At 39.6% G+C, this 25,314-nt stretch overlaps 1 protein-coding gene and 1 long non-coding RNA gene across 4 annotated transcripts in view; one reads left to right on the top strand and one right to left on the bottom strand.

The window, feature by feature from the left end:
- The window catches only part of CDCA7L (cell division cycle associated 7 like), a 30,124-nt gene extending 28,725 nt beyond the window's left edge, over window positions 1–1,399 (top strand). For all 3 annotated transcript variants that reach the window (XM_084507820.1, XM_084507819.1, XM_084507818.1), the window contains exon 9: window positions 447–1,399. In XM_084507820.1, the coding sequence (XP_084363946.1) occupies window positions 447–477 (31 nt within the window). In that variant the 3' untranslated portion in view covers window positions 478–1,399. The remainder of the gene's footprint in view (window positions 1–446) is intronic.
- LOC311430888 overlaps window positions 714–25,314 on the bottom strand; it is a 48,864-nt gene continuing 24,263 nt past the window's right edge. Inside the window, exons 7-16 of the long non-coding RNA XR_014689101.1 lie at window positions 24,788–24,948; window positions 21,011–21,199; window positions 19,604–19,824; window positions 18,416–18,540; window positions 17,914–18,042; window positions 15,194–17,298; window positions 6,390–6,568; window positions 6,144–6,226; window positions 5,468–5,514; window positions 714–5,315 (exon numbers count right to left, since the gene is read on the bottom strand). This is a non-coding gene — a long non-coding RNA (uncharacterized lncRNA). The remainder of the gene's footprint in view (window positions 5,316–5,467; window positions 5,515–6,143; window positions 6,227–6,389; window positions 6,569–15,193; window positions 17,299–17,913; window positions 18,043–18,415; window positions 18,541–19,603; window positions 19,825–21,010; window positions 21,200–24,787; window positions 24,949–25,314) is intronic.

The following is a 25,314-nucleotide window of genomic DNA, read 5'->3' as shown; positions in this document are numbered from 1 at the left end:
CAACAACTAACTGTACAGAGTATTTCTTTATTTTGGAGTCTGACTGGAAGCTTAATCGTGGGTGGTTTTGCGTTAATAACAATTATTTACTTTCTAGGCTTTAAACCAAGATGAAAGTCGTATTAGTTCCTTTTTTAAAATGTTGAAGCCCTTTAACACTTGACTTCTGTGGCCTGGGGCAGATCGTGTACCTTTACAAAAAGGTCTCTTCAGATTTCTCCTAGGCTGAAATCAAATTTGTTGGAGTGAGTCATATTCCTGCGCAAACAACTAATTTTCTATAGCAATTGAAATGCTTTTCCCTGTTTTGAAATCAGTATAGACTGCTTCCAGCATATAGCAATGTTGTTTTGGAAATTGTCATCTTCAAAAATGGAAAACGCCTGTTCATGGGGAATCTGAGTTTCCTGAAAACTACTAACGGTGTTTTCTCATATGTCTTCTAGTTTACAGAAACAACTGGCAGATGGCAATTGAGAACACTGAACTCATGCTGTGCCTGCGAAATGTCTTCACAAGTTTTTACTTCAAAAGGTTGTTACTATGTTTTATATAAGATAGAATTTTAGAGTATAGTATATACATTTCTGAGTGTGGAACTTTTTTTATTAATGTGGTCTTATGCAAAAGATCTCTCAGGAAAACGTTTGGTAGAGAAATCTACATGCACAGACCTATACGTTAAGTGGAATGGCACTCTTGAACCTTGGAGTGGTTAATTTCTAATAGGGCTACTACACAATTACATGATGGAGAACTTCAGTGATTTGAGCAATATTTTTATTTATGTAATTGTACAAATTTGCAAAAAGGGTGTTTAACAGCTACCTATGAACCCTACCCTGTTTAAAAAAAATAAAACAAAACAACACCCCAAAACCCCTTCTGTTTCAATTTGACCACACAGACTCAATTTTCCAATCCTTCCTTTCTGAACCTATTCTTCCACTTGTAACATTTAGAACTTATCACTGCAAAGAAGAGAAGGGTACTTTCACCTGATTGCCATTATATTCCAGCCAAAGCTGATGTAACCTGCTAGAGGGAGGATGACTTTTGTTTTTAAACCCAAAGTGCAATTAACCACTGAAACATGAAAGTGGAAGTGTTTTGTAAAAAAGAAAAAAAGAAAATAAAATCTTATGTGATATACCTACTGCCTGAACCAGCACAGCAATCATAATTAGTTAATTGGTTTAAACCACAATGTTCACGATGGTTTTTTTTGAAATACAGTTCATAGTTAGATTTTTTTTCATTCGTGCAACTAAGCTTTCAAACAACTTTGAGCAATATGTTTGTATTGCAGTATGATTATGCTAAAATTTATGTAAGATACATATTTCATTTTATGTAGAAACAATAAAGAATAATCAAGAGGAACGTTTTATAAGTGAAACTGCACTCAGCTGATATAATGTTTTGCATTTGCTTTCCCATATCCGGTGTAATGAAGGAATGTTTATATAATATAATTATATAGAAAAGCATATGAACACAACACTTGAAGGATTAGGAAATAATGTGCCTAACTGTCATACTAAAGAATGTTTTTTTTGTGAGGCAAATATGCTCTAGCTGACTGTGAAAAATGTTTCTCTCCTTTTGCTTTAACTACACGGCAGATTGAGAAATCAGCATCTACTATTGAAAGCTTAGTCCTAAAAAGCCAAGAGTAAAGCGACACCCACCAGAACCCATTTAGCTGGCTTCTCTTTGCTTCTCAGTTTAAAAGTCCAAATGCTTTTGCTTTTATAAATTGGACATTCATAAACATCCTTAGTTTCCCTTTGATCCAGGGGAATAACTCTTACACAAATGACTGGCATTGCTGGAGTCAATTCCTTGAGCTGGACTTGATCTACGGTCTTGCAGTTGGATGTCCCACCTGGCACCTGCAGTAAACATAAGCAAAGAGATTACCAGAAACATTTAAATCTAAACGGTTGCTTATTGCTAAATATTTAAAACTGCACTTGAACATATGCATTTAATGTGGAATGTTGTAACATGGACTCTTGCTTCATCTGTTGTATGAACGTGAAGATAACTATGAGGTTTGGACTGGACTTCTGTTTTCATCTGTGCCCTTTGGTTAAAAGCAGGGACTGAAAGCCGCCTACAGTTGGGACTTTGATGCACACACTTGGTCTCTGGCATACACAGTATTTTCTCCTAGCTCTTCACTAGTATGTGGGCAGGTATTCCCCAAATTGGAGAACTACACTGAAATGTAACTAGAATGTTTGATAGTGAGACATTAACTGTACTTCAGTGTAGTTATGACAGATCAGTGCTGTACTGCTGAAGGGCTATGCGTATTCTGAATGGTACTAGGTTTTACTGTTTGTTCTTCTAATATAAACCTGCATAGGAAGTGTTGCTTGTAGGGGATTTTAGGAAAGTTTACATAGGAAAGATTTTATTTGCAAATACCAGTACAAGCACAGAGACTGCAGCCTCACAGGGTGCCTCATAGCTGGAGGCAGAATTAATAGCATTGCCCTTTGTGTAACCAGCTTATCTTTTCAAAATCACTAGGTGAATTACATGCTCATCATCACCACAATACCCCACCCTGGGTTTCCCCTTGTGTCTTATCTTCCGAAGAAGCAACTCCCTTTCAAAAGAGTTGCTTTCCTTTGATTACCTTCAGGCCCAGTGAAGAGTGTAAGTAATGGTTATGTTTCTCTAATTGCCTGTCATGGCAGAGTCATGCACCTTTCTTCTAATTAGCTGTAACTTAGCTGACAGCCTTTCTATGTTAAAACTAAAACCACATTTTGACTGCTGGCCTTGTTATTCCTGAACTAGATACGTCAGTATCAGGAAGAATAAAATTCCAAATGTGCAAGGTACAGTGTTTATCCTCTGCAAGTTGTTAAAACGTGGGTTGGAGCTCTACAGCTGAACACGATTTCCAAAAGTTCAGGGACATTCTCAAACTATGTTCTATGCTCCTGCACTAATCAACTCCTTAGAAACCCAGGTGAAAGCTCTATGCTTGCTGTACATACACATTACCCGTCTGGGTGTGTCATACCTCATGCTAATACAGGATTCTCAATTATTTCCTTGTTTCCTGGTATGTTTCCCCAACAGCCTGTAAGTACTATAATCTGGCAAATGAAAAGAGATCAGATTTGTTGAGTGATAACTTTGTGCCCTTGGGGAAGAAAAAAAGATCTTGTGAATAGTTTAAAAAAAAAAAAAAAGGGGGGGGGGGGGCTGTGCAGGTGGTTTGATCCAGGTTACCAACATCTAGTAAGATTAAGAGCTGCAGAAACCAGGTGACCAGTATCAGAGACTGAAGTTTAAAATATATGGACTTTAGGCTTCTAATCCTCAATTAGATCAGAGCTGCTGCTTTTCTACAGTGCAGACTATGTTTAGTCTCAGTTAACAGTAACTTAAATGCATGAACTCTGGACAGTGACAAGGACACCAAGCTGGTATGAAATTTAAATTCAAATGGACCAATGCTGACAATCTACCATCATTCCTAAACATCATCAATTGTGTTCATAGGATCACAGCACTTCAGTCCAGCTCCTGATGAACTTATTTATTTGAAGGGAGCTGCAGTCCCTGTAACAGCTTACTGAGATCAAGAAATTGAAATTTATTTCTTACTTTCTATGAAAAGCTGGCAGATACAGGCTTCTTCCCTGTGGCCATAATCTTCTTTAGTCTTTTTGGTAACATCTCCCATCAAGCAGAACTTATCCAAAGTCAAGTTGTTCTTGGACGCCATGCTCTGCTAAACAGCTTTAAAAATAATCACAAGAATTCAGTATCTGGACAATAATATCGATGTCAGAACTGTAAACATGTCCTTCTCAGGCTTGTTGTGCACAAGAATGAGAATGGCTGACTTTTTTTGTCTTTTTTTTTTTTTGTGCACTCTTTTTTTCCTTTGACCATTAATTGAAATAAGGCAAAAAAGCAGTATGAATGCAATTATTTTGAAACAAGTTCTGCATAGTATAGAACAAACCAACCCCCCAGCTTGCTGGCAAAAGAGCAAGACCGTTTTGCTATCCACAATCAGGCTTCTCTCTAGCTGCGTCCCTGTTCAGAACAAGCCATTGTTAAAATATATTCTAGCCTTCATATTGTCCTTACATCCCCCCCATCCCTTAATAGGAAAAAGAGCCCTGAACAGAACGTTTGGAGACAGACGGTAAGAGGAATGAAAAATACCCTGGGATTTCTTTATGCCTGTGGCACTAAGTGAGCACTGTTTGTGGACCTCAGCACAGAGGAGCAGCTGCTGTCAGCCCTCAAGCTCCTTCCCTCTTCTGCCTCCATGTACAGGGGGAGATGTTTCAGTAGCTGGGCTGCAAACATGGCCTGGACCCCTGCTTCCCATCTTCTCCAGGGAACCATGGCAGCCTAGACAAAGTGTCCCATAAGTTCCTGGACCCCTTTTGGCTAGGCTAGCGAAGGATTATCTAAGTATACATGGAATAATATGTGGCTGTGTGGAATTTGAGATGTGCTGTTATCAGTACACTGCTGGAGAGTTTTCATTCCCTACTGTAGCAACAACTGCACAAAGAGGATGTGCAGACTGCTTGGCTTTCCATGCTTACTCTGGTAACTGTCAGTTAATACTAACAAATAAAACAGAATGGTACTATAGCATGCACACTGAATTTGTTAAATGATTCTGGCAGGAAAACTTGCACTCAACCTTTTTAAACTATGAAATCGATTATTTATTTCCTTAGCAGCTTTGTCTTCTCACTTTTGTGTAGGACTGAAGGCTAGTTCAAATGGGTGCCCCCTGCTTTTAAGAGATGATTATTCATCTCTTATAATAATGGGTCTGTCTACAGGAGAAGAACTTGGACTGTAGGATTTTAAAAATGGGACAACTCTGCTAGGAGTCCTTGGTGAAAAGGAGTCTCTTTAAAGAGAGACTTACTAAAGAAAAAAAAAAAGTGCTGTTATTCTATAGAACATGATTACAACCAAGACATTTCAGTCTTAGTTTTCCTGCCATTTTTGTAATTTCTTAACTTTTCTATTAAGTTTAAGTATTTGGCTTATTTTCAATATTATTTTTTTAATTAAACTGCACGTAACCCTCCAAACAGCAGCACAAACACAGCTAACACCAAAGGTAAAAAATAAAATAAAAAAAAAATCAGTGTCTGGCAGTGAAACAACATACCTGGTTCCTTATAAACATCACTGCTTACCTGTCAGAAAGGACTGAGGATTGAACAAGCCAGAAAGCCACGCCACTGCTGGCAGCACAAGGTCCTGTCCAGACATCAAGTTCTCCATACCACAGAAGATCAATCACCCTAACAGGGAAGCAGCAAAAGCTTCTGCCTTAAAGTGTTTGTACTTTTTTTTAAAGACAAAATAAATTACGAACTTCCATTTTGAGTCATTATTCCTTTGTCTATGGAGAAGATAGATACATGGCTGAAGTAAGCAGAAGGTATGTACTTACATAAGCATAAGGTCACAGTTTTAGCTATTTCCCTGTTGTCTTCATGTCTGAAATCAATTGTAGAAGGTGATGAGCATGAGTGAGGTTGCTGACCATACCAAATGTGTGTGTGCTCAGTTGTGTAATGTTTGTCTCAGGGAGAAACCTGAGCATCACCATTAGTCATATTAACACACGCTCAGAAACTGCTTGAAACTGGTAACAACAGTTGATAGCTTCTTAAATGCAACTTGTCTGGTACCAACTTCAGTGGTGCACTTAAAACCCCAAGATAAGCCAGAACAAATACAAATCAAGAGCACAAGAGATTCTGACAGACAGCATAACAGCTTAGTGCAGCACACATTGCTGAGAGGTGTCAAAGGAATTTCCAAAAACAGAGTAAAAACACTGCCTATTTTTCTCCATGTCATTCTGCCTTCAAGTGAATACTACTGCTGGCAAGGGGAAAAGGAATTCTGTAAGATGCTGAACAACCCTTCCACTAGTGACAAAAGGAGGTGACAAAGCCTTGCTTTAGCAAAGTGCTTAGCGCTTCTGCAAAACTCACTTCAAAGTAAAACTGATTCCATTAAGACAAGTGTTAGACAAAAAATGAAACGAACAGCACTTCCCTGGAATAACTGCGTACTAGCTAAACACAGTTTGCTGTTGGCAGATAGAACAGTGTACTTACCAGTGGGCAAGGCTGTATGCGGATGGGTACTAGCTTAGTCCATGTGTCTGGCACAGCATCATAGAAGAGTGCAGACTGCAGTTCTTCCATGTGAGGAGAAAACATCAGCTCTCCCTTTGTTTGGAGAACAATAACAAGCATACTGGCATCATAAAGAACAGCTATTCTTTCACTTCAAAAACAAGCAACAAAAAGTCCCCAAACTCATACAAGAGCAACAATACCATTAATAATAAAGACACTTGCCTTGAGACAGGTCCAGCTTTTAAGAGACTTTCAGATGTCTGAAGGGGAGGTTGATCCTTTCACACTCCTGAAGGCAAACAAGTGTGCAGGGGCTCCTGGCAGTATTGTTCCACGTGATTTCTGCCATGTTAAACTCCTCAGGAAGCATCTCCAGAATATCACCCAGCACATTTCCTAACCTTTGCAGGCCAATACAAAGAGACCCATTAGCAACCACTGCTGTGAGGAACCATTCAACTCCTTTTTGAAAGTCTCATGTATTCTACAGGAGTGAGCGAACATCCCACCTTCCTAAGCAGATAAAAACCAGAAGTGCTCGCACACCTTTGCTGACTCTTCAACAACCAATTAACACTTAACCTCTATTTACCTCCAAATTTTCAAGTAACGTTACTCCAAAGTCCTGCCAACATGTCCCTGGCCTTGGGATGACCATTGCTATAGTGATGTACCCTGAGATCATGTTGCCAGCATGATGATTTGTATTTCTGTAGTGCCTAGTAGCTTCCATTACTTCCTACCTTCCCCCCAGTCCTTGCTATCTTAGGCACCAGGCAGAATACAGTGCAGACACGCACATGCATGTCTCATCCCCAAAAAGAGCCTCTCTCCCCTGCAGGCTTGCTCTGGATTCGAGTCAGAACACAAATGAAAAACAATTCCTAACAGCACTAATGACCAAGAACTGAAACCAAAACAGTAATGCAGCTCTATTTCAGCCCTTGGCTTTAGCAGAATTAATGAGGAATGCCATAAATAATTTTCCACACTCTGAACAGGAACCAAAAAATGCACAGTGCAAGCTCCCCTGGAAAATGTGAGATTGAAGCACGTTTTTGCTGCTTGTATCCAGAACTGTTGGATTCACATCTGCAAAACCTCTGTGACCTAATGGTGAAAAGAAGTGCCCAGGGGAATATGAGAGAGGAAGGCAAGGGTCGGAGAACTACAGAGCAAGAATGGCAGTCGCAGAGAAATTGCAATAACTGGTGAGGATGAGGAAAATGAGGAGCTGATGTCTGCCGCATGACACGCCAGCTTTTGGGGCATCTGGGCATTGTGTCTCCGCTGTACGTTCAGAAAGGAAGGTACAGAAGACAGCAGAGCCTGAGAAAAGATCTAGTATAAATTTCGAACTACAATTTCTTTTCCTGCTCATCCTTTTTCATTTAATCTGTTAAGCACTGTAAGTAATAGCGCTGTTCCATGCTAAAACAGCCATAGTCTTCCACATGTTTCCGCAGTCATTTTGGCTGCACTAGGATATCTGGGTATGTGAGTATGTAACCATACCCTTCGACACAGCATCCAACGGCCTGCTGTTGATTCTGTACCCTTCTGCTAAACTCCACATGTGCTATAAGGGAGGCGCTGGGGCTAAGAAGTAATCAAACAGCCTCCTTTCTCAGATTTCTCCCCTTCAGACTACTGGAAAACTAAAAATCCCAGAAAGCTGCCTCATCCTCTACCACAGCTTGCCAGGGAAACCCTCACCCAAGGTTCAGAGCAAGGGCCAAGGCTGGGAGCGGTGGGAGCGTGCTCTGCCCTGGCTGCTCCTCCCAGCATGGAGGCCTGACTCTCCCTAGCCAGGCTGAGTGATGGATCATAGAATCATTAAGGTTGGAAAAGACCTCCAAGATCATCTGGTCCAGCTGTCCCCCTACCACCAATGTCACCCACTAAACCATGTCCCTAAACACCACGTCCAACCTTACCTTGAACACCCCCAGGGACGGTGACACCACCACCTCACTAGGCAACCCAGCCCAATGCCTGACTGCTCCTTCAGAGAAGAAATGTCTCCTCATTTCCAACCTGAACCTCCCCCGGCACAACTTGAGGCCATTCCCTCTAGTCCTACCACTAGTTACCTGTGAGAAGAGAAGTGGATGTGGCAGACAATGCAGGAGTGCAGGCTGGGATCAGCGCAGGAGGGGTTTGTCACACAGCAGTGGGAACATAGCACTGGAGTGAAGGCTAGGCTCACTAGCTCAGCCACCTCTAGCATATTTTTACCATGTAAAACACACAAAAATGCAAGCTAGTTACATCTTTTGTTTCACACCCCATGTTAAATTCAAAGCTGAAAAGAAAGTCTCCAAAATGAGCTGTGTTCCTCTGATCCAAATTCCTCCCTAGTGCAGTCCACCACAGGTTGGCACATTGTCACCACTACTGTTAACATTCAACTCATCTCTCCATTCTTCTTCATTCTTTTGCATCTAAAAAGTTTCAGAAATGTCTGGAGTCTATTAAAATGCCACCTATACATTCCACCACAGCGGAGTAGGATTATCAAACTATTTTAGGATGGTTACTATTTGCACGCTTTTATGACATTCCCATTTTCTATAGTATCGAAGGACTGATACTGCTTTCTTTATGAGGATGCTCTGAGTTTATTTTAAGGACTGCCCCTACTGAGGCAAGTGTAATTTTTAGTACTGAATTTCTGCATCCCCTCCCTCAGAAAATGAGCAAGGATTATTATGCCGTTTTTGCAGATGAGTGCCTGAGACACACTGGTAACAGCCACACAGGACACCTGTGGGAGAGGCAGGACAAGAGCCTCAATCCACCTGAACCTAACACACGACTCACAGCTTTAATTCTGCTCAGTGTGCAGCTAAGTAGGGGTATTGCACAAACACACACTGTGCTCACAACTGCCCTCCAACTGACAACAGAACAGCATAAAAGCTGTAGCAGTCATATTTGTTTTCCAGTCTCTTGTGCTGTAAGGACTTAACTGAATTCAAAATGTTTCTCTGAACTAGTTTGGTCTAGCCCAGACTAGACCCTTCTGGGATTTAGGCTGGACTTGCAAGTTGTTTTTGCTGCAACCTATTTCTGACTATAAGTGGTGCTTTTCACAGGAGCTATTTCTTCCTAATGCAGGGTCCACTCCACAAAATCACAATAAAATTTAAAGGCTTTTGGCATTTAGAACAGTCAACAACAAGCTGCTGCTCCCACTAATACCAGTAAGCACTTATTTCTGAAGTCATTTTGGTTCTGCAACCAGCTATTTACCTGCACCGGAGCCGCTAACCTCACCCACAATAAGCTGTGCCTTAAGACCCCACTTTGATGCAGCGCCTGGGTGTTGAAAAAAAACCCTGCTAATCACCTTGAGTGAAAGATCAATTCCATCAGACAGTCAGCCGGCACTTACTATTCTCTGTGCTGGCATTTAGGATGTGTTGTGCATTAGGATGTATGTTCCTGGGAGCCACACGTGCAACGGGAGGCTGGGTGCTACCAGAGCTCCTACCAGGAACTCGCCACCCTTGTGTCCCTACGACAGTTCCCACATGTGGTCAGCAAAGCCGATCTGTAGTGGTTTATTATAACATACCTTGTGGTTGGGTTTGCAGCTGAAAGAATTTCTCAGCAACACGGGTAGGTAAAACAGGCAATCTGTCCAGCCAACACACAACATCAGTACTGATGAGATGTGCATCCACCCTGTTTGCATTCATCTGGCCACCAGTCAGTGCATGGGTTTCTGTTTTTGCCAGTAATTTGGTGGTGTAACAGTTTCCAATTAAGACAAAATGCTTGGAAAGATATCATCTCACTGCTTGAAATACCAGCAGATCCCCGCTCAGGGTTGGGTCCCTAAACTTTCCAAAGGCCATACAAATAGCAGTGATTCTCCTCAGGTTTCACCACCTATACTTATTTTACAATTATTTGAATGAAAGTTCAGGCTTGTGAAGGTTAATGGACTGCCTAAACTGGAAGCAGTAATTCTTTACTCATCCACGGGCTAGATGCAGAGCAGGGACCGCCAACACGAGCTTCCTAGTGTGCCCCTGCAACCCCAGCTGTCATTTGGAGAAATCAGCCTCGGCGGAGGTCACAAGTACAGTGGAGCTTAGCCTCCCCATCTCCATGGCAACTTGTGCTCAGGCCTCTTCTTCGGAGCAGTTCCTTCAAATTGTGTTAATCTGCGTGTGGCTCTTTGACATAGGAAAACCCACTCAGTACAGGCGGGGGAGACATGAGCAAACTCATCTCGCCCGGAGCCTTAAGGCAGGCTTCAGCAGCATGGCTGAGGGTGAAAAGTGAGCTTTGCCTAAGATAGCAAGCCTCAACAAATGGCCTGCTCAAACATAACATTTTGTTTTGTTTTGTTTTTCCACCCTTTCTTTCTTTTTTAAAATTTATTTATTTATTTTTTCCTTCCAAATAAGCATTTTACCTATGGACAAAGAAAAATAAGTCTGGAAAGCTCTTGAAAAAGGTCTCGGCTGATTTTAACAAACTGCAGTAAATTCTCTGAACCAACTAGTTAGCAGCTTAGGAGAATCAGCCAGGTTTGTTTTGTTTCATTTTCCTTTATATATATTTCCTTTATATTTCCTTTCTCTCTATATATGATATAAATCTATCTATATGTATGTACACATGAAAACAGATTAAAGTATTTCCCATGCAAAGTTTCTAGAATTAAAAGTAACATTATCTTTTGGTGCCCTTAGAAGTTCTGGCACTTCTTTGCAGCTAGAAGCAGCTTTGGCAGTCTTGCACCTTAGACTCATGGCTGCTCCACATGCAGTGCTGTCCAGGACCAAATCTCAAAGACGAAATTCAAAACATGCAGTATGCATCAGCTGGTGATGATCTGACAAAACTGCGGCTGCAGAAACAGATGTGTGAGAGGAACATGAAAAATGATGCGTAGTCTTACAAGCTGTTTTTCCTATTTTGGGAACAGAAGAACACCCGAGGAAATGTATAACATTTCCATGCTTTTTTTTTACCCAGAGAAGATGGCATGCAAACAGTTAAAGGCAAGTTTTGAAGATTATGCCATTCTGGACTGCTGTAACTGGTGAATCTATCAATTACATTGGTTAAAGCACAGTTTTATAAAAGACATCTCCTTATGCCTGCCCAGACATTTTTAAGCAGCAATACCTTAAAAGAAAGTAATTAAACTAGGAAAATGGAAACCTAAATGCACTGAACCCTAATGTCATAAGGCTGGCTATACAAGCCATGTTACAAAACACTGAGCTGAAGGTGCCAAGTAAGCGCCTGCAGAAGTGTTTAAACAAACTGCATGCCAAGTCACAAACCCTTGCAGACAAAATCTGCACATGATGAGTCATGGCACTCATTACAAATTGGGTCATTTATTCCACGACAGCTAGACAAGACCTTGGTATGGGTGGGACCGCAAAGACAAGAAAGCTTGTGGGCTTCCCAGAAGGCTCCATTTCTGAGAAATGAATTTCTCTCAGAGTTAACAAAGTATATACTCATTCAAGAGCTCTTGCTATGTATATGAAAGATATTATCACAGATGAGGCCTTGACTTCTTGCATATATATATAGCAGAGACCGTGGTCCCAGTGATGTAGCCACCGTACAAAATTTCACCAAAGAGAAAACACAAGTCTATTACCCAAGGTAACACCATTAAATAAAACAACAGAAGCTTTGAAAAGAACAAACCTAAGATGCCTAGAATAAACACTGTTATGAGAAACAAAAGACAATCAAATACTTCCTTCTACAAAGCTTCATGGTTATGTATTCTTATTACTGTTTTTTGTTGCTGTTGTTTAGAAAATAACTACTTTGAAACAGTTTTATTTCTTTCTTCCCCTCCCCCCCTTTTTATTTTTTATTTTTTTTTAATTTTTTTTTTGTGAGAGGTACCACAATTTAGTGGTACCTCTTAGGTGAGAAGGTACCAATTTAGTGAGAGGTACCTATAAATACCTGAGTAAAAATATCAAGTTTATGACTAAAATTGTCTAATGGCATAAAGCAGTATCATTGGAGCCTTATGTCGTTATTTTCTACCTTATTCCTTATAAAAAGATTTTAAGAGAACAGAACATTTTCAAAACACTGCATGATATACAAGAACATAACTCATTAACAAGTGCATGCATTTTCCTATACAGATCTTTAAAAACATAATCCTCATGAGTGACAGGAAGGTAACCTACTGTGCCTTTCTTAGAGGAGAAATAAAAAACTTGTATCTGATTGCAGCCTTTTATATCTCCTCACTAGGAAACACTGAGTAACTGAAATTCTACATTATTTGAATTTGGGATGTATTCAAAAACTTCAGCAAAAATTGAATTAATATTAATCCCATTACTACCACATCTTGTAAGCACTATGTTTATTGTAGAGCTGTAGCCATAATGCTGCTTTTACAGCTTGTGATTAGCAGTGGTAACACATTTTATTCCATGAACTACTGTCTTTCTGTTCTATTTGGCTTCACAGAGTTTGAAGCTTCTTTTTGCTACCCTTTGGTTTGCAAAATATGCCAGTTTGTGATGAAGCCTTTCCAGACGGGAACCTTTACACCCTTGGGGGCAGTATTTGCCTCCCAACAGTTCAAGTAAAAACTTAATTACAAGCTTTAAATATTGCATGATGTGACAGAACAGAACATGTAAAATAGCTACAACTATTCCGGTGTGTTTGTTACAAGTTTATTTCAGTTTGAATATGTGAAACTCTAATCCATCCTTCTTTTAAACTGGGTTGAAGAGAATGGAGAAAAAAAAAATAAAAAAGGAAGAAAGAAAAAAAAAAAGCCACCGGGACATAATAGACAACGCTGCAAATGGGTGTTGAGAAGCCCAAACAGAGAATCCCTGTAAAAAATGCCAACTTGGGTTTAAAATAATATGTTCCTTCAATTAGAAGAAACTTGCTTCTCTCCTTGTTGGCAATAGAAACACATTTAATATTTTTCCCATTTCATATGTATTTATGTCAAGAAATGGTTGTTTCCTTTTGTCTTTTAGAAGACAACAGTACAAGCTCATTCAGCTGCATACCTTTGGGGATATCAATAACACAGGACTAATCAAAGTTTACAATAGAAGAGGGACATTTTTACTAATGTGAGAAAACTGAGGGTTTTGCATTAGAAATCTTTAAATCTTTTAGGCTGTCAGGTTTGCATAACTGCTGTTGTTGTAATCCAGGGGAAAATGGCCTGTTTGAACTCAAAAAGCCCTTGACACGTAGCTTGTTGGATGGACACAGAGAGGCCGGAGTCCACATTCCCCTCAACACTGAACAACGACTCCGTGAACATGCGTATGGAGACAAGAAAGTGGAGGGAAAGAGTGGGACATTGAGGTAGGATCATGCATCCTGCATTTCACCTGAAAAGACCTTAGCTATCAGAGGTGACAACGGTGGAGTTCATCTTGCAATAGGAAAATGGGTTAAATCAAACTGAGATGCAAGGAGGTTAAATATTCCCAAGGAGAGAGCAAAACCAGTATCAATGATGATGGAGTTAAGACACTCCACTAGCTGATGGGCTAGCTAAAGTTTTCCAGTTTATGTTTTCTGGTCAGCCCCTACCTGTATTAAATAAATGTGTCCCCAAAAGGTACCAAATGAGAGCTATAGCTATAGTAATATATATATGTGTGTGTGTGTGTGTATACATATGCACATGTGTATATACACAAAAAGTTGCATCTTGAAAATCTATTCTCTCTCCTCTCTCTACAATATCTATGTTTAAAATGCTTATAAAGCCACAATATAATGAATCGCTAACCAATACAATGAAAAGGGACAATAAGCAGTATTACCAACAGGAGAGCTGAAGTGATTCTTGCTCTTACAGACCTTCCTAGCCCTTCCTGCCATCAGAACCCTCCCTCTCATTAATTAGCAGAATTAATTATCATGCTTATGAATTGTGGTTTGAAAAGAACCAAGCTTAAAGAGCAGCAAGATTTATTAGCAAAGAAAACTAAGGGTTGGAATAAGCTGATTTTATAGACTTGTTTTCTAAATGGGAAGCATTATTAAATCATCACTATAAAATTAAGCAATTATTTCAACATGACACCAAGTATCACAGAAGGGAAAACCAGTTTCAAGTCCTATTAGCTAAAAAAAAAAAAAAGAAAAAAAAAAAAAAAAAAAAGGTCAGTAAGGGAAAAAGAAAAAAGGAAAATTAATTTCCAAGACTAATTACAAGTTGGAAGATACAGAGAAAAGCATATCACCAAGGGCTAACATTTCTCTCTCTCTCTCTCTCTTTTCTTTAAAGATATAAATATCTCTTAGATTTATTTAAATTATGAGCATAGGAGGACCTATTCAGTACTATCTACATTATTCAGTAATAAATAACTATTGCAATTATTTGGAAATTGCATTTGCAGAACTTACATAAATGACCTCAACTGAGTAGTTAAACTATACAAGTGTAAAATATGCTGAAGCTCAAAAGTAAAAACACTCATCTACCCTTAACTTCGACTCAAGGGGAACATTACTGAGAAAGTCACAACAAGGTGGCATCCTTAATACATAATAATGACACACGCAGGAAATGCACCATTATTTATACATGTGACGTGCTGTAAATTGCTTCCATCATCAGAACTAATTGTAGTGATTATTAATGCAGTGTTATGAACTGTCAAAATTGCTGTATGTAATTACATTTGTGCAAATGCTTCATTACCTGCCTAATGAATTTGGCATATATGCACATGTAAACCACTGTTTTTGTTAACATAATGAAGGGCATTTTTTTCCCCCCTTAGCTAGTGATGTGGAACTGGTTTGACCTATATTATAAAGTTCAAGCATCCCCCACCAGAAAAAGAAGAAAAAAAAAAAAAGAAAAAAACCTTTGATCTGGTTTATTTTCATACTCAGCAACAGAACCACATAATGCCAGATATTTTAATAACAGCTTCAGAGAAAAATTGCTTTCCCCTTATTCAGTACAAACAGCTAAGCTGAAATAACCTTGGTGTGTGGGTTACTTGACCACATCTTACCTCTGTATGAGTCTCCAAATAATTGCAGAGGACATTGAGGCAAATGCTGAGGTCTCTAGTACCGAACAGGTATCTTTGATTCCAACCTGGAGGGCCTAATCTGAGTCTACTAGCAATGCAAGTGTGAAAAAGGCAGAGAGAGAAAAAGATGTTTTTAAATTCCTGTTCTTCGCTATGCAGTTCAAGGGTATCCTGCCAAAGTAAAAAAGGAATACATTTATCCACTTAACAACTGGCAATGTAATTGATAGCTGTGCCTGCCTCAGTTGCCAAAAGGAAGCACTCACAAGCCTGAGGTCTGACGAAGAGTGAGATACTGTGATAAGCGACTAGTAGGCAGTACTTTTGGCAGTATTTCCCAGAAGCAAAATTGTTGATGGTTACCTTTTTATTTACAAGTGTCCCTTAGGAAAGAGACCTGGTGTATAACTGAAACCAATGAAAGTAGAGCTCTATAAATATCACTCAGATGAGCATTACAGTTTCTTAGCAGAAAACTCCATAGACTTTATCCCAAGTAAAATATTTACCAGTTTTACCAATACCATTTATTGAAAAGCACACTGTTCCTTCCGATTTTATGCTGTTTCCTAAAAAGTCATGTTTGAAAGTGAAGTTTAATCACTTTTCTTTTGTTTTTGCTTGTTTTGTAGAGTTGGCAAAGAATCTTGGCAAAATGAGATTCTGTGAAGGGCTTTAATTGTTTTTTAAACTACTGAGACGAACTGTAATTTTCCTATAAAACCTGCGTAAATTCATTCTTGGTTCTTTGACAGTTTTCTATGTTCTTTTAGTTTGAGAAGAAACAGACATAATAAAAATGACTTTTGATACAAATAAAAACATAGATAAGTGGAAAAAAGCTTCAGAGGGATAAACTCTTGGCTGTCCAGAGAAAATAAATCATCCTTAGCTGAATAACAGGTAGCAAAAACTGGGTAAAAGTGAAGAATATATCTGACAAAAAAAAAAAATCCTTAGGTCAGAATCCTGAGTTTAACCATTCAACACAAGCTTCTGTCCTAAAGACACAAAACATTAAATTTATTCCACCTAGATTAGGCATGGTTTAGGCATAGTTTGATTTTCTCATTACTTTTTTTTTTTTTTTTTAACCTAAAAAAATAAAATATCATAATCAGAAATGTATTAAAGATGGTGTTTGTACAGGATTTTTTATAGTAAGCCTCATGGCTCAAAATAATGGGGGGAGAGGGCACATTCTAAAGTATTGAGCTTAGAAATTAGCTAATTAAAATACATACTTATACTTGAATTGACTGCAGTCCGAAGTGGGTCAGCAATGCATATGCCTTGCCTTTATTAAAAATGTCTAGCCTTTTCTTTTGAGCTTTCCATTTGAATTATTATCATAATAAGTTATTAAATAATAAAAATAATAAAAAAGAGAGCTGTATTACCAGTTGTATGTTTAGCCACAAAACCACAGACATTCTCCTATTCTCCCAAGAATAATCTTTCAGAACCCCTCATACTACTATAATTAATGCATTTGTAGCTGAGGTAGCTTTGACATGGCTCTTTCAGTGTAATGTTCCTTTTTTTTTTTTTTTTTTTTTTCCTGGGTGTTGGTTCACATAGTTCCCCTTAGAAGCAACTCTTACCCTGTTCACATCCAATCTCTGCCTTCATGTAGCCTATGTTCACATAAATGCATGTTAACAGAATCACAGATTATCCCAAGTTGGAAGGGACCCACAAGGATCATCAGATCCAACTTTTGGCTGCACTCAGGACTACCTAGAAATTAAACCACCTCTAAGAGCATTGTCCAAACACTCCCTGAACTCCAGCAGACTTGGTGCTGTGAGCACTTCCCTGGGGAGCCTGAATATATTACTAAATGGCTAAAGTAAAGAGTTCTGCTTGCCTTTATCGTGCTATGCTTTGCTGACTTGAGAAAGCTTGCTACTGCAGCACCTCCACAGATGACTTACCCCAAATTTGGAGATCTCTCTACAAGTTCCTCAGAGCAGGGATAACCAGGGACTAGGAGGGATGCAGGCTGAGCCCATCCAGGAACACTCCTGTTTTCCCCATTCTTACCTCGTCCTTCACATGCTTCTTCCTCTCACCAAGCAACTCTCACACAGGAAAAGAGCAAAAGACAACAACAAACAGTGTGTAACCCTTGGTCATAATTTTCCTTCTTTATGCCTAACTACAGAAATTCATACATAGGGTAGTGAGGCATTGCTTGAACATCTGGATGCATAAATCTACACTGTGGGAGAATGGATGTGGTCTAACCTACCAAAAATTAAGAGCTGCACAAAGTTAGCAAGTACCATTGAATAAAATAACATATATATATATGTTATATGTTATATATGTTATAAATATATATATATATATATATATTTTTTTTTTTTCCATAAGACAGCACTGCTGGGTAAAGCTCATGTAATAAGTGCACCTTTGTCTATCTTTCTAAACACAGTTATGCATGCCTATACCTAGATATTTAATAATATGCATGCAGGTGCTATTGTCACACCTTTCTTCCCAACATTGACAGAAAACATGGAGGCAGCACAGGACACGGGCAACAAACATCCTGTAGCTGCCATTTAGTTTGGAAACACAAAAATCCCAAAGTCCTGGTCTGCTACACAACAGTCATGAATACCATCAATTCTCCCCACAGAGGAGTGAATACTTAAAACAAACTAATGAAAAAAAGTCCATCTTTCTTTTACCTTGTCAAAATTGTAGAGCTTAGAGTGTAGGTTAGTATCCCCATAGGAGGTTCATTGGTAATTTTAACAGAGTTTTCTAGTATTCCATGAGGAATGATGTGCTCTTCTGGGGTTGGAGCTGGTTCAGCACTACCAAAGACATGAGAAGTCAGAGACTTTCTTCACTGTATTGCTCAAGAAGTTTTTCCAAAGATACTAGGCACTTGGGTACCAGATGTATTCCCGGGGATGGTTCTGCCTACCCACCAGAGGCTCACTTCTGCCTACCCACCTGAGGCTGTGTTATCTCTCCTGCTCCTCCTGGGAGGGTGAGGATAGTTTTAAGCAAAATATGACAACATATTAATATAATGTTTATCCTTTTATAAATTCAAGCTAAAAAGAAAATTATTAGCCATTTAACACTTCTTCTGTAACCCACTGTATATATTTTGTGTATAACCTGGGAACATCCCTCCAACTGAGCAGACACACACCATTGGAGAGGGCATTGAACACTCACTTGAAGAAGAACCCAGTGGCCACGTGTGACAGTCTTGAGTGCTTCCTCTGTAACCATCTCCAGCTCTTGTTTTAAAGAGATGTTATGAAATCTTCCAGACTCTATAGTGAAACCAAGCTTTTTGCCTGTAAAAGAAATAATTGGGGGAGAATGAGTGACAGAGGGGGAGGAGATAGGAAAATTAGCAGAGCAGAAAGGAAAAAGAATGATAATGCCCCCATTAATTTCACTATCACTTGTGCAATGCATATTACTTCTTCTGAAGCACTTCACTAAACCCTTACAATTTCAACAAGCAAAATTGCGAGCTCTCAACAGTGGCCTTATTGCTGGTATTAGAAAAAGCCTGCAGAAATCTGTTCCCTTGGTTTTAAGATAATGAACCTTTTGACATTTTGATAGATGCTCGGCATTGTTACTGAGCTTTAGAAACTCTTACAGGGGGTACAGAGCAATTCCCTTATGAAAAAGGGAGCAACATGTGGTAGATATCACATCAGTTTTTTAACTGATTGGTTCAGTGGGTAAATGCACAAGCCTCTCACCTTGTGAGGCCTGAGTTTAAATTGAGCACAGTGAGGTCACAGCTGTATTAACCTGGTATTCTCACTATTGTCTGTAGGGAATAGCAATCCTAAGTATAAAGCGACGGAGCCCTATACAATTGAATATAGTTTGTATAATGACCATTATTTAGTCACAGGGGGCACAAGATTACATGAGCATGGAGAAAATTGCCCTCTGGCCCTCATCTAGTCAAAAGGTAGAAAACAGTACAATGGAAACCTGCATTATGCCAAGCACAGGAATGCTCAGACTAAGAATTTCTTACTGTAACACTTATGGTCTTACACTTTTCATCCACCCAATTTATCACGAATATGGTGGGGGTGGAAGAAACTTTAGAACTTGAATCTTCTGCTGAAAATAAACTCTGCCCAACTTTCCCATCTTAATGTGTACTCCGTTTTAATGAGCGATTATTCCAGAGGGCTTTGCTCTGTTTAGTAAAAATACACATACATGTGTTTATAGGTACATACATACAAATATACACATAGATATCATATATTGATACATCTACAGATATGACCCCATATGCTCCATTTCACTTGGGAACTCACTTTTTCTTATTTAGTTGGAGCACAGTTGAGCGATCCTTGCACCAGAAGCAAATAAGGAGCTTACCTAGTGTCTCAATGTCTTCAAGTGTCTTCAAGAAGGACATCGAAGTGCTTGAGCGGGTACAGAGAAAGGCGACGAAGCTGGTGAGGGGCCTGGAGAACAAGTCCTACGAGGAGCGGCTGAGGGAGCTGGGCTTGTTCAGCCTGGAGAAGAGGAGGCTCAGGGGTGACCTTATCGCTCTCTATAGGTACCTCAAGGGAGGCTGTAGTGAGGTGGGGGTTGGCCTGTTCTCCCACGTGCCTGGTGACAGGACGAGGGGGAATGGGCTAAAGTTGTGCCAGGGGAGTTTCAGGTTAGATGTTAGGAAGAACTTCTTTACAGAAAGGGTTGTTAGGCATTGGAACAGGCTGCCCAGGGAAGTGGTGGAGTCACCATCCCTGGAAGTCTTCAAAAGACGTTTAGATGTAGAGCTTAGGGATATGGTTTAGTGGGGACTGTTAGCATTAGGTCAGAGGTTGGACTCGATGATCTTGAGGTCTCTTCCAACCTAGAAATTCTGTGATTCTGTGAAGTGGATTCACTTGTGGAGACAGAAGAAAAAACACAGGAGTGGCTGGACTGCTCTCTTCGTATGATTTTGCTAAGTCCATCCTCATGCCTTCCACATATTTTGAGCCAAGCTTTTCCTCCACAAAGTTTGTATATGTACAGAAAACATGTGCTAAAGATCAGAAATGATCTCTGCTACAGGCTTCTAGCCTGCACTATTCTTAGACTGGAGCTGCCGACAGCGATGGTCTAAGTGGTTTCATTAAAGACAGCGTCAGGGAAGTGAACTGAAGGCAAAAGTGGGAGCCAGATGGTGAAGTGAGACAGAGGGCAATCAGTTTGTTTTCTCTATGGGATAGAGACCACATGACAGAAGCCAGCTACTTTTGAATGAGAAAGAACCTGTTCAGTAACTGAATCCAAGAAGTCATTATACACAGGCAATACTGTCATGTAAAGCTATGGTAGCTGGACAGAATAATCACACAGAACAGAAAAACCGCTTCTTCAGAAAAACCGAATCTTTGTTATAGAACAGAATTTTAAAAATGGGAGACCCCCAAAATTGTCATCCCATGGGGTTAGTTAACAGTCATGATAAGGAGAACTAACACTTTCAGCTATTAACAACATATCTATTTTTGTTTATTAATGAGCACTCTCCTCGGGGTACCTATATACAATCTGAAAAAAATCACAAACACAGCTCTCCAAATATGCCACAACTTGTGTCTCACTACACCATCTCCACATAAATTCATCATCAGCAAAATATTGTCTGGGAATGGCCATAGTCACTGATTCCAAATTTCATTTGACCACTCAGTTTTATAAGTTATTTGCCTGCTTCTTAAGATCTCTTCCTTCTCTTCACTGTTACACAGAAGCCACCCTCTCACACACTCACCCTGGCAGATGTACTGTCAGATTTCATACCTGAGAGCATATGTCATTGTGTCCGGGTGGAGCACCCTCAGTATGATTAGTTTCTCTAGAGAGCTTTTGTTTTTCTGTATCTGGACATTCTGAGTCCACCCACTTCTTCTACCTCTCGGTGGATACTTCAATATCTTTATCTACTCCCTTGAGCACATCCATCACTGCCATAGCCTGGAAACATACCAAAGACATAAATGCAGAGGATGTACCTTCTCTGTGAAGGCTGAAAGAGGAAGATAAATATTGATATTTTGGGGATATATCAAAAAGCCTCCGTCAACCAATTACAGGGGTCTCAGGACTTACCTTAAAATACTAAATTACATATATACAGTATTTATACTATATAATACTATTATACTATATAATAGTATTTATAAGAGTTTATTTTGGCCAGTATTATCATACTGTCTGCTTACTATTAAATAACAAGATATGACAAACTGTAAACCTTGTAATGGACATTTACTATAATAAGAAGTGGTATGAAGATCGATATTATATTTCTAGGCAACTGGACAAATTATAGTATAACAGGATTTCCTCATAAACCACAACACTCAATGCCTAAGGAAAAATATATTCAAACCGCAAAGACAACTCTTTGAAAGCATCACTCTTTCTACTACAAATTCCTGTGGAATGTATTGCTTTATCTGAGATTGTCTAGTTGTAGCTTGCCTCCAGAAATAACATCAAAAAGGATTTAGAACTAAAAAGCAATTTTCACAACCTGCCCTAATGGCACGCCATGACTGAGTAGTTAAGAAGTCAACAGGACTCTTGTAAGTGCATTCAACTCTGAATCGAAGAAGGAAATCCAATTCAAGTGCTTCTCTCTCTTTACTTCTTAGAAGAATCTTGACAGCGTGCAAAATTGAAAAAGGTCATCAGACTTGGTTCAGAGCCACTTCTGCCTTAAAGTATTCACCACTCAAAGTCTCGTTGAGTAGGGAGCTCAAAGCCACAAGAATTCTTATTGCTGCATTTTCTGAATTTCTGATATAAGAATTAACATCTTGTTTTAAGGTTGTTTTAAAACATTGATTTGAAATCTATTGCAAATAGAATCATCTTATATATCTGCCTTTAAAGGTTGTGACAGATTTTCCCCAAACCATTCCTTCACACACACACAGCTGAATTTACCTTTACTGTTAAAGACACCTTGAAAATCAAACTCAATGTGACAGTCAAAGCTTTTTGAAGAAAATGTAATTGCTGTTCATTTATGTACCGAATGCCAAATTCACACAAGTTTTAAAATGAGCTAAACCATATTGGCAATTTTTTTCTGTAGTCTTGCAACAAGTCTTGCACACTGAAGTTAACCTTATGCAAACTTGGCTACAAATAATTTTACTACTGAAAAAGTAAATACTTCTCAATTCCATCTAATTATCTTCATGTGTCCTTTTTATGGCTCAAAAGATGGAGAGAAGGACAAATAGTGCACTCCTGTCTCCATCTTCATTATAGGCCCTCTGTATACTGCAAGCACTCACAAAGCTTTGGGAAATTTGAAAATCTTGAGTTGATTTTTTTTTATGATGATGGTGGTAGTTGTTTTGTTGTTGTGTTTTTATTTTTATTTTTATTAATTTACTTTTTTAACACTGTTGGAGGGATAGATTCAGTATTCTTTTGATGGCAATTTAGACTTTGTAGAAGTAGGCTGCAGAATCACAGAATCACAGAATTTTCTAGGTTGGAAGAGACCTCAAGGTCATCGAGTCCAACCTCCAACCTAACGCTAACAGCCCTCCACTAAACCATATCCCTAAGCTCTACATCTAAGCGTCTTTTGAAGACTTCCAGGGATGGTGACTCCACCACTTCCCTGGGCAGCCTGTTCCAGTGCCTCACAACCCTTTCAGTGAAGAAGTTCTTCCTAACATCTAACCTAAAACTCCCCTGGCTCAACTTAAGCCCATTCCCCCTCGTCCTGTCACCAGGCACGTGGGAGAACAGGCCAACCCCCACCTCGCTACAGCCTCCCTTGAGGTACCCATAGAGAGCGATAAGGTCACCCCTGAGCCTCCTCTTCTCCAGGCTGAACAAGCCCAGCTCCCTCAGCCGCTCCTCGTAGGACTTGTTCTCCAGGCCCCTCACCAGCTTCGTCGCCCTTCTCTACACCCGCTCAAGCACCTCGATGTCCTTCTTGTAGCGAGGGGCCCAAAACTGAACACAGTACTCGAGGTGCGGCCTCACCAGAGCTGAGTACAGGGGGACGATCACCTCCCTAGCCCTGCTGGTCACGCTGTTCCTGATACAAGCCAGGATGCCGTTGGCCTTCTTGGCCACCTGAGCACACTGCTGGCTCATATTCAGCCGACTATCCACCATCACTCCCAGGTCCTTCTCTGCCTGGCAGCTTTCCCACCATTCCTCTCCCAGCCTGTAGCTCTGCTTGGGGTTATTGCGCCCCAGGTGCAGGACCCGGCACTTGGCCTTGTTAAACTTCATGCAGTTGACCTCAGCCCATTGGTGCAGCCTATCCAGATCCTCCTGCAGAGCTTTCCTACCCTCAAGCAGATCGACACACGCACCTAACTTGGTGTCATCTGCGAACTTACTGAGGGTGCACTCGATGCCCTCGTCCAGATGGACGTCCTAGTCATCCCTAGTCATCCCTCGTCCCTAGTGCAGAACTATAGCAACTGAATGAATCAGTTCTGGTACACAAACTGAATGCAAACCAAAAAAAAAAAAAAAAAAAAAAAAGGATCCTCAGTTTCTAGTAGGCTTTCTTCTAGTTGTTTTATCTCTTTAATCACATATATTAAAGAAAAAAGTGACACCTTTGCCAGGGCACTCTATAGTCTCTCTGCTTCCTGACATAAATACATCTTTTCCCCTTTGTTAATAGCCCCTTCTCTTTCCATCCAAAAATGTATTTAAAAAATCAGAAATTTATTGTACCCCATACTCTGGCTTCTGTCTATGCTGTAATTATGACAGACCTTATTTTTTAGTTCTTGTATAGATTTCCATTGTTCTTGATCCATCCCAGTACTGCTGCTATAAAAAAGGCAAAGTTAAGTATCACAGTGCTACAAGCCTGGGTGATACAAAGAAATCCATTTGTATTATGATGCAGAGATATCACCAGTTTTCTCTCCCCTCACCCTTCTCTCTCCTTTCTCTTCCAGATATTTGTCTGCTTGTAACTCCCATTTATAAAATCTGTAGAGTGATTCCCTTTTTCCTATCAACCCCCTAACTAGATTCCCCAATTTATAACCTTTTACTTTCTTCATGAATGGTTAGCTTCTAGTTTAATCCCCACCTTTGTTATTGTTAGCTCTATGATACAAGATCTTTTGGAGCAAGCTCTTCAGGGCAAAATCTACCAGAAAAGTAGTAATCCCTGATCTTTTCCCAGGATTTACAGATTCTAAAATTAAAAAGGAAAAATAGCAGCCTGAATGTGATACCTGTATTATTAAGAGAATTCTTATTTTACTATGCCACATCAATTCCACTATTAATTATATAACCACAAGCAGTTAAATCATGTCATCTATCCTTAATGTAGCTTCATAAAGTCACTGCAGCATTTTAAATAAATAGAGTTGGATAAAAGTATCTTTGGAATTTCTGCAATTCTGATTTATATTGAAGCAGAAATCACACTCTGTGAGAAACTGCACAGCCATCAGGCAAAAAGATAACTTGCTTAGGCAGAGGCATCATGTTCTAAGATAAGAAACAGAAACCAATAATATCAGTAACATCAGTCAGAAAAAGTTTCCTCACCTGAGAAGCAGTTTGGGCCAGGAGATGAGCTTATCCTTGTCAAAAAGTCCTTGGCTCATGAAAACAAATATTGAGTATGTGACAGCTTCTGTCAAACTGGAGATACACTACTGAATGTCTTCAGCCTGCTTAATTGCTTTGTGGAAGACTGCTCTGAAGGCCTGAAAATAAAGAAAATTATTTTAATTTATTTAATTCCAGAATTCTGTTTGTTTTCCTGCATGCAAGATAACTAATCAGTTTCTGACTGTAGGCTTCTAAAAAGAGATGTCCTTAGCAGACTAAAATGCAAGGCACTACGGGTTGAACCGTTTCTGCCAAGAAGCTTTGAGGAAAATCAGCAATCCAGGAATGAAGGCTGCAAACGGCAATACTCTTCTTCTTCCTTATTTAACTTGGCAGGCATATCCCTCTCACTCAAGAAAGATGATAATTTTGCAGTGGGTTACCTTCCTTCCTTATAGCATCTAATAATTTAGATGATTTGCCACAGCAGGTAGTTTATAGAGAAACCCTGACAACTATCT

This window comes from Aythya ferina (assembly GCF_964211825.1).
Source record: "Aythya ferina genome assembly, chromosome: 2".
Lineage (NCBI taxonomy): Eukaryota > Metazoa > Chordata > Aves > Anseriformes > Anatidae > Aythya > Aythya ferina.
The sequence above is the reverse complement of the archived record's forward strand: the minus strand, read 5'-3'. Positions and strand labels throughout refer to the sequence as shown.